The following is a 14,871-nucleotide window of genomic DNA, read 5'->3' as shown; positions in this document are numbered from 1 at the left end:
CGAAGTGCAGCTTGTGAATTAGGGTCTACGCAGGTTCGACGTTTGCTACCACACTGGAATTAAGTCGACTCTTTGTCGAACCTATTTTTTATAAATTCGACGCGACTTAGATTCGACGTTTGCCCTAGGCCTAATACAATACAAGCGAAAGAGGCCCCGGGAGACAAGGCCACAGCCAAGCCTCTCCCGCCCTAAACTGAAAACACATATATACACTATATACAATAGTCAAGACCCAGCACAACGGTGAATGAAGGCGACCAGGTCAAGAAAAAAGAAAAATAGAATTAAAATTAAAATTAGAATTAAACTTAAAACAGAAAAGAAATCTTGTCATCCGTGCCAACGTTACAAAGAACACTATTAACCGACCAGAAATACCTAACATGATCAACAGGCTCACCGCGAATTCGAAGTTGAATATCCTTAATAATTGTGTCAACAATAGCACGCGGAGGAAGGTAAGAATTCCTGAAAGTCGCCGAATTACGAGCATGCCAAACATGAAACAAGATGATAGCAACGAGATAACAAAATGAAGATAAAGAAGGAGAAGACTGTAAAGGAGAAAACGGAAAAAGTACAGAGGAAAAGGACAAGGAAAAAGGAGACCCCAAAAGGCGGGAAAGAAAGGGCGCAAAAAAAAAATCCCACACCTTTCTAACCCGGGAGCAATCAACAAAACAATAGAGACCTTAAGATCGAGGTTTTTCGGCATTTCCCGCGAACCGCGAACGTCAAGAAGTCATGTGACCAGTGCCTTGCCGTCAGTTTTGCGGTTTGAGGTTCACGTTTGTACGTGAAGACCACGCTCTAGAGGTAAGTGATTTACCGCAAGTTTTTTTGCACCCTAAAACATCACAATCCCACGTTTGAGAGGACATACTACTTTTTATAACTATTTCGCTTATAAATTATTGAGTTCTTTTTCATAGAAACGTAATTTTGAAGACGACTTCTCAGCTAAAATAGACGTGAATGAACGAATGAATTGAAAACAAACATGGCAGCCGGCTATTTGTTGCTGGAACTGTTTTCCCATTCGGATTACTTTGTTGTTAAACTACGATCAAAAAAGTACAATAAGAGCAGATTTCTGATGATATGTGAATGCATACTAGAGATAAGAAATCGAGATCTTCATCGCTTGAAGAGGAGCCATCAGAACTGCTATCATCCAGCTGTATAACGTCCAGCATATCTTTTTAGTCTTGTCTGATTTAAAGAGGGTCAGTGAGTTAGTGTTCTGCTCTTATTAATCAATAAAATCCAACAGACACATCAAAATTCACATCTCACCTTCGAGCAGCAGTCATCTTGTTTTTGTACTAATTTCTCATAATTCACCACTGCTATCACCCGTGGATCTTAAGTCCCAAATATGGGCAGACGGCTAACGTGAAACCGCTAACCGCAAACCGCGGTTTGGCGTTTGCGGTACGATGGCCAAACCTCGATCTTAAGGTCTCTAATATTGCATTATCTCAACGCGAGAACATGAAGCACATCTGTCGGAGTCGATAACACCTGAACGCTTTAGTGTATATGGAACCCGAACAGCACAGTGATTTAACAACCAAATCAGATCAATCTTTTTATTCTCAATAATCTTTAGGCGAGATTTACGCCACACCGAAGCCCACCGGTTGATGGTTCGACCGACAACGGATCCCCAAAAACCAGCTGCAGCGGACCTAGGCGCGGCATCGGGAAAAACAACCAAAAGTAAATAAAGATTCTTACACGAAAATACACCATGCTTATCAAAGATTTGCTGGAAAAGAGAAATACAAGACCGATAAAAGTGAGAAAGTGTAGAAGAAACAGGAACAAGATTAGAAAGAAAACTAAATCTCGTGTCAAGTTTTTGCACACGACTCCCGAGAAAATAACGAGCAAGAAAATGCCACTTTTGACTGCCAAAATCCTCACGTAAACTAGAAAAATTAGACAAACGAAGAGCAACACATTTGGCGCGAAAGTTGACAACGTTGAGGCCGCCGTCACGAAGCGGCGCGCAACAACGCTGACGACTAACATTTTCCGTTTTCCCTTTTCACACAAAAGACCAGACTATTTTATTATACGAATCAACAACCCACTGTGGAGCAATGATGATCTTGGCAGTGTGCCAAAAGCGGCTAGCGCCCAAGACATTGATGATCATCGCACGACCTAACAATGAGAGCGCTCTCTGTTTCCAAAGATTAACGACATTCTCTAACTTATCAAGCTTAGATTTCCAATTGTCAGACTCGACAGAAACAAGACCATTTGAAAAATAAACCCCCAAAATTTTCATTTTAAACACCCAAGTAAGACCGAAAGGGGAGGCACCATTAGTTCGCCACCTACCAAGCCACATAGCCTCGGACTTGGTAGTGTTGAGCTTGGCACCCGACCCCTTCTCGTAGACATTAACAAACGCGATTCAAGAGATGACAGAGAGAACGCTCATTTTTCACAAAATTCGTGGCATCATCTGCGTACTGGGAAACCTTAAATTGAAGGCCCCCGGCTCCAGGGAGCTGGAAACCTTCAATTTGCTTACATCTCCGAATCTGAGTTGACAAAACTTCCGAAACCAATACGTAAGGGCGTAAAGGAGGGGGGACAGGGGACAGCCCTGCCGAACACCCCTCCCGAGAAAAACAGGCATAGAAAGATTCCCATTACAAATTATGCGAGAAAAGACATCATTGTTGAAAAGAGCAACCCAATTACAAAAAGAAGGACCGAAACCGAATTTAGCTAAAGTTCTCATTAAAAATTCATGATCGACGCGATCAAAAGCTGTCCCCTGATCGAGAGTAACAAGAAAACCGGGTTCGTCAGTTTTGTCAATCATGTCCAAAGTATCACGGAGTAATTGCAGATTCGAAAATATACTACGACCCACTACGCCACACGTCTGATCCCGGTGAACGAAGGAACTCATTACCGGTTTCAAACGTTCAGTAATCAAAATCGTGATCGGAAAAAACACACGGTAAAACCTTGTTTGAACGGACAAATTTAAACAAAGAATAAGACACCAAAAAACGATCGATACGAGTAGCCAGCGAGTAATCAGAATTAGACCAAGTAAAAGAAACACCGCATGGATTCAATTTGCGCCAAACATCGATTACACAAAAATCGGACAAAAAGGCACTAAGGCACTTTTTGTCCGGCAGCAAAGTATTAGCAGAATGACGATCTAATTTGTTATCAATACAATTAAAGTCACCAGCAATAACGCGAGAATAATTAGAAATAAAATAATCATGTAAACACTCAAAAAAGGTTTTACGCTCCAAGACAGTGTTTGGAGCATAGATGTTAACATATTAAGACTAATAGGCCCTAGTAGCACCAATGCACTTAAAACTCGCCCGTTAGAATCAAACAAAAAACGAGAGATACGGCCCGAAAATTTGGGAGAGACAAATAAGGCTACACCAGCAGATTTGCCTCTCCCAAAGGACCAGAAACATTGTCCAGGCCAAGAATGCGCAATTTCATCCGCACGACGTTTAATAGACACATTTTTTGCGTTTCTTGCAGTAAAAATAAATCATAATCTAGGCGCTCAAGTTCGCGCAAAACAGTGAATCGCTTAGCAGGGGTGCCAAGACCCCCAACATTTTAAGTAAAAACTTTCAACGACATTGGTGCTACTAGCGCCTAGAATGCCGCTTAGGCCTAACCTTTATAAAATCGTAATCCGACTCTTCCTCCGATGTATCATTGTCGCGATAATTATGGTGGCGCTGGCTAGAGCGATCGCGCTCACCCTCGCGGGAGTAATCGCAGTCGCGGTGGCGATCACGATCCCGGTCACGATCACGCGTACGCTCACAATCGCGGTCCCGATCACGCCCCACGCCGCGCTCCCGCGAGTGATCACGTTCACGCTCCGCCTTCTCATCAGAAACATGTTTCTTCTTGATCTCGGATGGAGGTCGCTCACTTGAAGCTTTCATAATAGGTTTCTTCGGTGGGGGGGGGGGGGGGGTGGGGGGGGGGGTGCTTGTCAGAGTCCTTAGACTTCGAATCACTGGTTTGCTGTTGCTTCGCAGAAGGCTGAGCATAGCCAGAGCCAGACCCCGCCGCCGTGGCAGCCTTAATGGCCTGTGCTTGCTCCGGGGAGCGAGCGGCCACATTGGCATACGAGAGCAACGCGGCCGGCTGCGACATGATCTCCGGTTCATCTTCCAACAAAGGCTGACCAGGTTGAGTAACCACGTTTACACTGTACAATAAAAAAGGACAGGCTAAGATGTTATGTTCCTGGCAAAGGCAGATAGAGCAAAGGCGTGGCGATGTGCAATCTTCCTGACGATGCCCCGGCGCTTCACAATTAAAACACCTAACGGACGAACATTTCGCTGCAACATGGCCAGTATCGCCGCAACAGCGACACATCTTAGGCTGACTTGGATACCAGATACGAAGCAGTTCACCGGCAACGAAAATGCTCTGGGGTATTGCAAGATTAAGCCGCATTCTTGCAGTACGCACCCCGTTGTAAATGTTATCAGCTACCATATCACGCCTGAAAGAGAAAACCTTGCCATAATGCGAAAGACGACCAATTAGGGCAGTGTCCGGTAACTCAGTCGGAGCTTCATAGATTTTAATGATTTGAATACGATTCTCACAGTCACCAAGAAAGACTTTGCAGCCAGATATCTTGACCGAATCGAAGGTACGCCAAGAGCGGCGTTTTTCGCGTCAGGAGATCTAAAACTGACGACCCACGTGTTGTTGGATGAGCGTCGCTGAATAGATAAAATTTCGTCGATATCAATGCCGGCCGCGTCGAACCCACTGATGATATCCTGGCTGGAACAAACCGTGTCCACAGAGAAAACGACGGACAACTCTTTGCGAAGCCTTATCCGATCAGTCTCCTTAAAATTCCACGTAAATTTTGGGGCAGATTCATATCTTGCCCCACTATTGAATAAATAACTGAGAACCTTCGGCACGCACGGTTGTTTCTCAGGAATTTCAGCTGTTGGCTCGTGTGGCACGTCACAATCACCCCACTCCAAAGGTGACAGAGAAAACAATGTGGGCGTTTCAATTGGCTCATCACGCATCTCTCCAGGGGATTCCTCATCAACAGCTTTACGAGAACTATTTCAATCGGCCGTTTTGTTCTTTTTGTTTGCCATGCTGACGCGGCAACAAAACACAAATCGGAGCCAATCGTATCTAAGCCAAAAGGCCCGAGAAAGAATGAGACCCCTTTCGGCTAGCGGTCACATCTAAAGTCCTAAATTAAATTTCATCTACATATAACATGAACAGCTGTCTTCCAAGTGGTACGTCTTGAGGTTTGAGCGTACATGCTAAAACTCACAAAATGAATAGAGAAATACCTCGTTGTTTATTTCAACAAAATCATCAGGCAATGATCAAAAGTATGAACAGCTAGGGGGAAAAACACACTTGTGATTAGTCTATAAAGTCACTTAAAGGCCGAGTTTCACGGTCAAGCGCATGCGCGAGCAGACAAGAGAATCTTTTCATTATGATAATTTTGTTTTATAAAAGAAAAACGCTCAATGTACGATTGTGATTGTTCATTCTACCCAAGCCTTGGCATCCGTACAGATCGACGTTGTAGTTCAGTTTTTCATCTCAGTTAACCCTTTAGTTAACCTCTAATATCAAAGAACAAATTCTCCCATCTTGTCCCGTTACTTTTCTTATAAAAGTACTGTGGAGAACAGGGCCGTACGTAGCGCAAGGGCAGCAGGAAAACTCAATTTGTTTCTAACATCACACTGATCACAAGAAAATCGACTAATTGACTGAAAAAATATTCCTCAAATGTGAATTCCAAATGACTAATTTGGAAAATCTTTTGAAGCAAAAGCCAGTACCAATAACCAGTTTTCTTATGAAAATAATGATTTTGTCAGTTTGGGCTGCCTATGGTTTAGAATTCGGTGCGCAAATAAAGACTGACAAGCCTTCGTAACTTTCTGGCGCGTGTTTTAGCCTTCTTAAATCTAGCTTATACAAGTATGTTTTTTTAAGGGATAAATTGGTTTTAAATTGAAGCCTGCGCTGCTCGCAAGTATTTGTAACGGGTTTGGATTTAACCATCATATGTTCATCATCCAACAGGTCATTTGCACCTAATGATTTTTCAGAAGTCTCCGATAGAGACGAAACGCGTCGGAAATAAACGATAAGTATACAACTACAAGAAGTCTTCCGTTGTGCTGCTCACTAGTCTTTGTTAAAAAATTAAAAAATTAAAAAAAAGTTAAAAAATTAAAAAATTAAAAAAAAAAAAAAAAAAAAAAAAGTTAAAAAATTCCACCAACTTGTACCTTTCGGGTTTGGACGAGGAGCAGCGTGCCTTACTGCAATCTTGTGACTTACAGTTGTTAATTCAGTAAAACTTTTCAATGACATTTCCTATTCTTTTTTTTTTTTCTAGTGTTAACGATGATTTTCTATAACTAGTTTTCTTCAGTTATGCAGTAAAAGTACCTTTGATGAAATATTTTCTTCTTACTTTGTGAAGGAAGCGGTCTGTCAGCAGTAACTCAGTGTTTTGACAAACGAAGACAAATACGATGTAAATACCTGCCAACTTTTTGTGAGTCAAATGCCTGATATTTTTGTCTCGTCATGACCGGGATTTCCGAAAACGTCAGAGCCACTTCCGAAGATTTCCGACGATTTTCCGAAGACTTACGAATGTTGCCGAAAATGTACGAAGATATTCCGACGACCTTCGAACACGTTAATACGATTCGAACGGATTGTAGACATTTGAAAGCTTTTGCGATTGTTTTTAAAGAGCAACGAAATAATACATAACAAATCTGAAATGACGTGAAGCTTTTTTAGAACAGCTCGTTCGGATTTGTGAGTCAGGCGTGAGAAATTGTCCTCGATGTGTGAGATCAGATGTGTTTAGTCCGCAGGCGTGAGACTCACGCATAATGCGTGAGAGTTGGCAGGTATAGACTCACTACTCATGTCTGGTTATTATTTTATTCAGACTCTCGCTAAAACCTTTATAAAAAGGTGTTATCTAATTTATGAATTGTCCCTTCAGTTTTCCTACATTCCATAGAGACCGTCCGGTCCCGCGCGCGTATGTAAATGCAAACCGCAGGGGATTTACTGACCGGTTGCTCAAAGTGTTTTTTTTTTTTGTCCATACCTCGCACTTGTCTCGCCAAATTTGCCTGCGAAAAGAAAAAACCTCTGTAGACAGGTTCAATTTCATAAATTTTACCGACGCCCTGTAGCTTGCAAATGTCAAGAAAAACTAAAGAGGTTCATTGACCCCAGGTTATTGACGGAGTTGCATTACACCCCACATGTTGTGAAAACAATAACGAAGTGTTAACGTGGTTTTGCGGTCATATTTCTTTGCTGCGTTTCATTATAAGTAACGAAATGGAACTTCCATATAGTTACTGGAAAGCTTGACTTTTCGACTTTTCGTGGGGAAACGAAATTTGATAAATGTGACCGAGAAGAAAACAAATGGTACCCTCGACTTGGAACCCTCGACCCTCGACCCTCGACCAAAAGACAGACTCCTTGTCATGCGCTCCAGTCACTCGCTGGACTCCAGTGGTTTTTGAGCTGAAGTTGACCAGACACTATCAGGTCATAGATAGGGTATCAAATTTTTGGTCAAGTCATAAATAGGGTAGAGAAAATGGCAGATTTTGGTCATAAATAGGGTAACGGTTTTAGGAAGCGGGCCGCACACCCCTATCCATTTTTTTTGGGAGTACCTCCCGGGGAGTTAAACGACCGAACAAATCCCAGCCACTAACACCAGACGAAGAGTCAGCCCTATGGGAAAAGGGTCAGCTTGGCGACTTCAATGGCAAAGTCTTGTCCAATGTCAACTTCAAAAATTTGACGAAGCAACTTGGTTTACGAGGTCGTTAGGAGCACTACGACGCCTACGTCGAGGACCTTGTCGTAAGGAAACGGGAAGAGGAGAACGAGGTGGTCGAGTTCCGTGAGGGGTTGACACAAACAACAACCGGTGCGCCCGCTTAATATCAGACGAAGAACCACACCACAAGTAATGGCACGTTTCAAGCTCTGGTTCAGCAAGCGACCAGAAGGAATGGAGGACAACGGGCCGCTCTACTTAAGCATGATTAACCGTCCAAAATCAAAGGATGTCTGGTAGACAAAAATTCCGAATGGTCCAAAATTCAATCGGCACCATTATGAAGTCCATGGCTTCCTGGCTCATGACTAACAAGAAGATTACGAACCACAGCATTAGCAAAACACTCGTCGCCAAACTGAAGAAGTCCGGTCAGTCGCGCCATGTCATCTGTGAAATCACGGACCATTCACGGGAATCTTTTTTGGATGACTACAACGACATGGACGAAAAACAGAGAAAGAAACTTTCTCACATAATCGGTGGATTCAGCAAAGCTTCAAGCCAAAATAGTGCGAAGCTTGATATCGTTGAATGACTAATCAAAACGAGTGAGTTCTGTCACATGACATTTCATTTGCAAAATTATGGCAGCGTTTCCGGTTCTTCTTTTTTAAAAACCGGGTTTCCTGAAGTGGATAACTATCAATATTTCTGAATATTGACAAACAAACTGTGTGATTTCCTAATGGGTGTAATAAAGTGGTACAGTAAAAACCCGCGTGCAAGAACTTAGTGGTTTAAGAACCTGCTGGCAGAAATTTGCCATTTTAATAGCCAAAAAAATAAGAACCTGTTTAGCCAAGCAAGATCAAGCAGGTTCTTATATATGGGTAACAGTTAAATTATGATAAACATTTTAACCAAGGAGAAGACTTTGAGATTGCAAATTTATATCGCAAGAAAATACCAAACCGTAATTTCAAATAAAAGTATTGATTTCTATAACCAAAACGGGTTTAAATGAGTACAGTTGTGAATATATACTGTATATTTAAGGGCCAAACCAAAGAAAAATCACTGGTATTACATAATAACAAAAGAGTGTGTGTACATTGTTCCTCTTTCATTGCTACTGTTAATCCGTTAAGCAGCTACAGTGATTCGCACTAAATTTCCCCCGACAGTACCACTATATAGGCTATGAGAATTGAAAAAATGGTCACCAAACAGTCCTCGTGTTTGGACACTTTCTCTGCATTAGTACTGTTAGAAGTTTATTGTATGCCTGTAACAAGAATCTATATTCGCACTGAAGCTTGTAGCTTAATGGGTAATTAAAGCTAATGCACTCTTTTTAATTAACTTTGCAGTATTTTGTTTGTGCAAAAAATTAAATGACACTGTATGGATTTATCATTAATTTTAAAAGACCTCCACTTTAGATGCAAAGGGTGTAGGGTGGGATAAAAAATAAATTCATGATATTTAGAGAGGAATGACACATACCTGCAGGTGGTTTTCATGCACGTCCTCTATATCCAGATCAAATTGGAATTTGGAAAGGTTGGTTTTTGTGGAGGGAGGAAACCCGGAGAAAAACCTTCGGAGCATGGATGAGAACCAACAACAAACTCAACCCCCACATATGATATGGGGTCCCGGAATTGAACCCGGGACACATTGGTGGGAGGCGAGCGCTCTCACCACTGCGCCATCCTTACTCCTGCAACTACTCAATGGTAAACTGGAATTAGGAACATGTCGTTCTGGGATGATCAAGCTGCTTTGATCATCATAGCACAAAAACCCTTTGGTCCTTATATATAATATATATACATATACAAAAAGATTTTACGAAAAATGGCCAATTATTGAACAATTACAGTGCAACCAGGAAAACCGTGAACACCTAAAATATGCCAGGAATGCTTTTTATTTTTAAGCCAATCATGTTTGAGGACTTTACACATCAAACCGCAAACTGAATAACCGTTTTTAATCGGAATAAAATAACTCGCTTAAAATTTAAGGTGTTCACGGTTTTCCCGGTTGCACTGTAAATATGGCTAAACTTGTTGATATGCCACACCCTCCAGTCCATATAATTAAATCCTAATTGATCCTCATGTGGTAAGGGACTGGTGGGGTTCCCATTTCTGGGCGATGCAATCTTTGCCGCAGTGTGCCCCTATGTCGTGCTGGTAGAATTGCTCTTCCAGGGACCAGAACTGAGCCATCTTCACGCTAATTTATTCTCAGTCGATGCAACCGCAGTGGATGGTTTCGCACGTCCACGTTGTCATCAATCTCTGGGCATTCATCAAATGATGGGAGCTCTTCATCCGTGAACCTCTCGTTAATGGTCCAATAGTAAAAGGGCAAGTCTTTATCCATTCTTTTAGTGAATTCCCTATGAAATTAACAATTTGATTGTTCGTGTATAATGTAGTGGCTGATTGCTATCATAACCAGTCTATTATTTACAAATAGTACTTTTTTAGATACTGAGACCGCATGTTACATGTAAGCCTTTCTTTTTTTCTCACAGTGATAAACGTATCTTATGAAATTTTATTATCATCAAAATATTGCTGATATAAGAAACTTGTTTCAAAAAAGCACTTTATAATACCTAACAATCTTTGGCCAAAATTCCTTGAATTGTTTCAGTGTAAACACTGGTCCAAGGTATCTGTGAAACATGCTAAAGAGAGTCTCAAGGTCATCAGTGACAACAGCTCTGGGATGTTCTGGATAGCCAAGCACACTGTTCATTCTTCTTCTATGTTCTTGACTTTCAATGTTACTGGTCAGTTCCACCAATGTCTCCCTCGAAAAGCCCCTCACACAGTCAACAGGCCTAATAAGATAAAATTACAGTACAACAATTGAAATAAATTAATTTTATGTTTTGATGATGCCCAATGGGTTACATGCTGGCAAAAAAAAATAGAGAATAATAAATATGGTTATTGATCAAGCGTGAAGTCCAGATGGCTGAATATTGGCCAAGTTCGGGCAACGGGAAATCCTGAGCAGTCAAGATAGCTCCATTTTGGCCGCTTGCACTGCCGTCCACATAATAAAATCAATTTAACCCCATCACTTGATTATTAGATTTTTTGTCCTTGAAATCTCAAGTTTTTTTTATCATAAATCTCATAAACTGTTGCATATTAGAGTTGTAATGTACAGTCAACTATCTCTTAATGGACACCTCTTTAAAATAGACACCTCTCTCATTGTAACTGAATTCTTCATAAGATGGACATCTCTATAACATGGACAGTTGGTTATGATTGTGACAGCGTCTATCAACAAGTTCACTGTTAAGTATAATACATAAGTATTAACAAAGATATAAACTATGTCTCTGTTGCTATAATTTTAGTACCTGTTGATGTCAATTGTTGAAAAGTCGTACTTTTCATGGTGCCATGGCATCCAGTCATCCAACACATAATTGAGCATCTCATAATTATATTTGGACCACTGAAGCTGGGACAGGCCTCGGCCATCTGAGGCTTCATGCCAATTAGCAATCAGCTGGACATGTCTGGCCTCTTGAACATGCTCCTTTCTAAGCAGTGAATCTGCTACATGGCAGGATAGGAGTCGCTCTGCATCTTTAAGTGACTGTTTCCTTTTTCCAGTCAGAGCAGCATATGTTAGGCCACTTTCTGGATCCTGCATGGCATCATTGAAGGTCTCAAAGTTTAGTTTTGGGTCTTTACCTTCACGTACACTTTTTGCCATCCTGCGGAAAAGGTGGTTATGGTCGCCTCTGCCATGTCTCTCCTCCTCAGTTACTGGATCAATTTCAGGCACATACAGATGTGTGGAGAAGTCAGCACCCCTTGCTTTCCAATACTCTATACTGGCTCTGAATCTGTATGTTGCGACAACAGATCTCAATTTGTCAAGAAGGGACTCCCGCGTATCTCTTCTGAATGGATATGGAGAATGTCCTTCAGGTACTTGGCTACCTCTAAGGTTGGTAACAGCATCCTCTAAGGAGAGCCCATCCTCTGTCCTAAGTCTGTTCAGCTCAAGGATCACTGCATCAGGTATGTCTGGGTTCGGTTGAGTCACTATTGGTTTCCCATCAGGATCAACTATTTCCAAAAAAAAAACATATAATAATTTTATACATAAATTATACCATAAAACTCCTGATAAGTGCCTGGCAGGGAGGGGGAGGGGGTTGGGGTAGTATTAATTTTTTCCCATATGACATTGTGGCCAGATAGTCATATTTGTTTACCATGGATAAACACTTTTCATATAAGTTTGGAATCCAGACAATTTTTGTATAAGTTTGGTATCTAGACTCTTCCTGTATAAGTTAGGTATATATGTACAGCACACCCAACCTAATAACCATTCTTACCATAAATGAGTTCCAGCATGTTGAGCAGAGTAGCCTTACTCATTTTGCCAATGCTATCCCTGGCATCATGGATTAGTTGCCATAAGTGCAGAGGACGTGTCTCCCCACGGCTTCTCAAGGAACAAAATTCGCCATCAGTAACTTTCCCTGTACAAAAATAGAATGTGCCATAAGCAATAACCAATGGCTGAGAAGACTTGATGGGACCTTAATGGATGTTATGAGTGATCTCAACTGTTGTAGGTTCCATTTACTCACAAACAAGTGCAACATATAACTCAAAACTTAATGACAGCCCTAAAGTATACTCTCTTGACAGCACTATTAATTTTATAGTTAATTGCCATAGGTTTGTTACAAAAAAATTAAAAAAATTAAACCCAAAACATATGGGTTATTGGCCAAGCATGAGGTCAAGATGGCAGGATATTGGCCAAGTTCTGTTTTTGTGTGGTTATGTACCAAGATAAAGTCGAGGTTCATAAACACGCAAAAAAATAAGAAGGCCAATATTCCGCCATCGTAACTGAATAAGCTTGGCTAATAAAGGATTTTTCATATGGCTTAACTGTCAAAACTGGGTGCGCGGGTAATGGGAAATCCTGAGCAGGCAAGATAGCTACATCTTGACTGCGCGGGTAGCCAATCAGGGAACAGGATTTGCTTCACCTTGCTCGCTTGCAGAGCCAGCTATATCATAATGTTAGACATTTACTAACCAGCAACATTCATGTCCCTGGCTTTCATCTCCTCTTTCAGCTTTCCATTTAGGTCTCTAACAAACTGATCCTTAAGTGTTTGGCAGGGTAGATATTGCACCGGAAGAGCATACGGTTTGTAGTTCCGTTTTTCATCCGAAAGCATGGTCACCATGACATGGGTAGCCGGTGTTCTTTTCTTCTTAAACAGGTTCCTAAGGTACTTCTGAGCACTGACTGCTAGATCTTTGATGGTAATTCTCAGCAGGTTCAGGGCACCCCTGTGTGTATTGGCATTTGGATCCAAGTTTGGAAGGGCATCCTCAAACTTTGATTTTAGTTCCTGGCTCTGCTGAAGCAGTGTCTGGAATTCGATAACCTCCCAGCTGGCTTCCTTTAATGTTGCCTCAGGACAGTTTGCCTGTTGGAACTTTTTTTCAAAATGATCACTAGCTTCCTTAAGACCATTGTCCAAAAAAACAACATCTTCTTCTAACTGATCAATGGCCTTAGGGATGGTCTGCCTCAGACTTGCCACACCCTGATTTTTCAGCCCATTAAGCAACTGAAACCGTTCATCATACTCCTGCCTTAATTTCTAAAGCTCTCCATTCCCAAGGTCCTCATCCCCATTCCACACATGTCGACCTGACTCCATCAATGCAACCTTCACATCTGTGCCGTCTAACTTTATCCAGAAGCGTCCATCTGGATTGGCTGATTTTAGGGCATCCAAGGCAGATGTCTGCAATGCAAAAAAAGTAAGGAAAAATTATAATATTGTTTGGTTAAAAGAAAATATATTATGATTCAATTGGTGAAAGTTAATTATAAATTAAATCTAGTTTAAATATACGATAAACATTTCACCCGACCTATGGTATAGATTACTAGGTATTACTGAATCATCCCTTTTGTGCCACCCATCAAGTCTTTTATTCTCTAATCAGGTGGTGAGGAGCAAAGCTGGAGATAATAATAATAATATTTATCCAAAATAATTGTTCCTGAGAACATTTTCTTTTAAATTCAAGATTTCCAGACTATTTTAAAGTTGCTCTCTCATCAATATGGAATGAGTTTATTTTCAAGAAAAAAAAAATGTCCAAACCTGTAACTCTGGTTTAGATGTAAAGGTTGATTTTATATCACGTCTCCATTGGGTAGAATGGCTTGCACATGCAACATTCACTTTTGCCTAAAAAAATAATAAAAAAAATTATTTAAGTTCAGACAAGAAGAGTCAGAAAGTTATAGAAGTCCTTGTAAGAGCTTTTCACCCTTGACCCACAACAGTACTGTGACAATAAATTATTGGATTAATATTACTGTTTGAGTCATTTATACCTTCCGTGGATCTTTTCTGTTTTCAACTGGCTGACCACTCCACATAGGCCCGCTAAACAGACGCATAAAACGGCCTGGGAATTCTGTGGACATCGTTTCCCTCCAAGAACGAAAGTCTTCTGGTTCAGTTACCTGTGTACAAATAAAATCTAAAAGGTGTTTTTAAACCTGTAAGAAACATGTAAATGCTGTAAAACTGAAAAAATATGAAACAAATTTCAAATGGGTTAATAACATTACATATATTTCTTTTAATAATCACTTAAGATAATATGAATAATTTTTTAGACAAACTTTAAAATGTAATGACAAGCTTGTTTATGAATAAAATTATTTTTTAATAATTATTGCCAGTAAGGTGAAGAAAGGTTTCAAAGACTGTTTGATTTGTTACATTGTAAACTCCTGATAAAGAAAGAAAAACATAATTTCGTAATAACCATCCTTTGACAAGAAAAAACAACACAATAATCACCTGCATCACATTTGTAGCTGTGAAGAACTCCATCTGGTATTGGAGAAGACCAAATGGCATCCTGTCAATGGGAATTAATGGCTTG

The 14,871-nt window shown here is 40.7% G+C and overlaps 2 protein-coding genes across 2 annotated transcripts; both read right to left on the bottom strand.

Moving 5' to 3' along the window:
- Positions 1-9,907: 9,907 nt before the first annotated feature.
- Positions 9,908-10,731, bottom strand: LOC146462409 (uncharacterized). Its single transcript, XM_085085632.1, has 2 exons — positions 10,509-10,731; positions 9,908-10,286 (listed from the first exon to the last, which is right to left on the bottom strand). The coding sequence occupies exons 1-2, from the start codon at positions 10,649-10,651 to the stop codon at positions 10,121-10,123; spliced, it is 309 nt and encodes a 102-aa protein (XP_084941758.1). The 5' UTR covers positions 10,652-10,731; the 3' UTR covers positions 9,908-10,120.
- Positions 10,732-11,263: 532 nt separating this feature from the next.
- On the bottom strand, positions 11,264-13,139 carry LOC146462408 (uncharacterized). Its single transcript, XM_085085672.1, has 3 exons — positions 12,986-13,139; positions 12,267-12,413; positions 11,264-11,991 (listed from the first exon to the last, which is right to left on the bottom strand). Exons 1-3 carry the CDS (start codon positions 13,137-13,139, stop codon positions 11,264-11,266), a joined length of 1,029 nt encoding a protein of 342 aa, XP_084941798.1.
- Positions 13,140-14,871: the final 1,732 nt, after the last annotated feature.

This window comes from Pavona decussata, unplaced genomic scaffold, assembly GCF_977016875.1.
Source record: "Pavona decussata unplaced genomic scaffold, jaPavDecu1.1 SCAFFOLD_188, whole genome shotgun sequence".
In the NCBI taxonomy this organism is placed as follows: Eukaryota; Metazoa; Cnidaria; class Anthozoa; order Scleractinia; family Agariciidae; genus Pavona; species Pavona decussata.
Note: the sequence above shows the minus strand (reverse complement) of the source record. Positions and strands in the feature narration are given on the sequence as shown.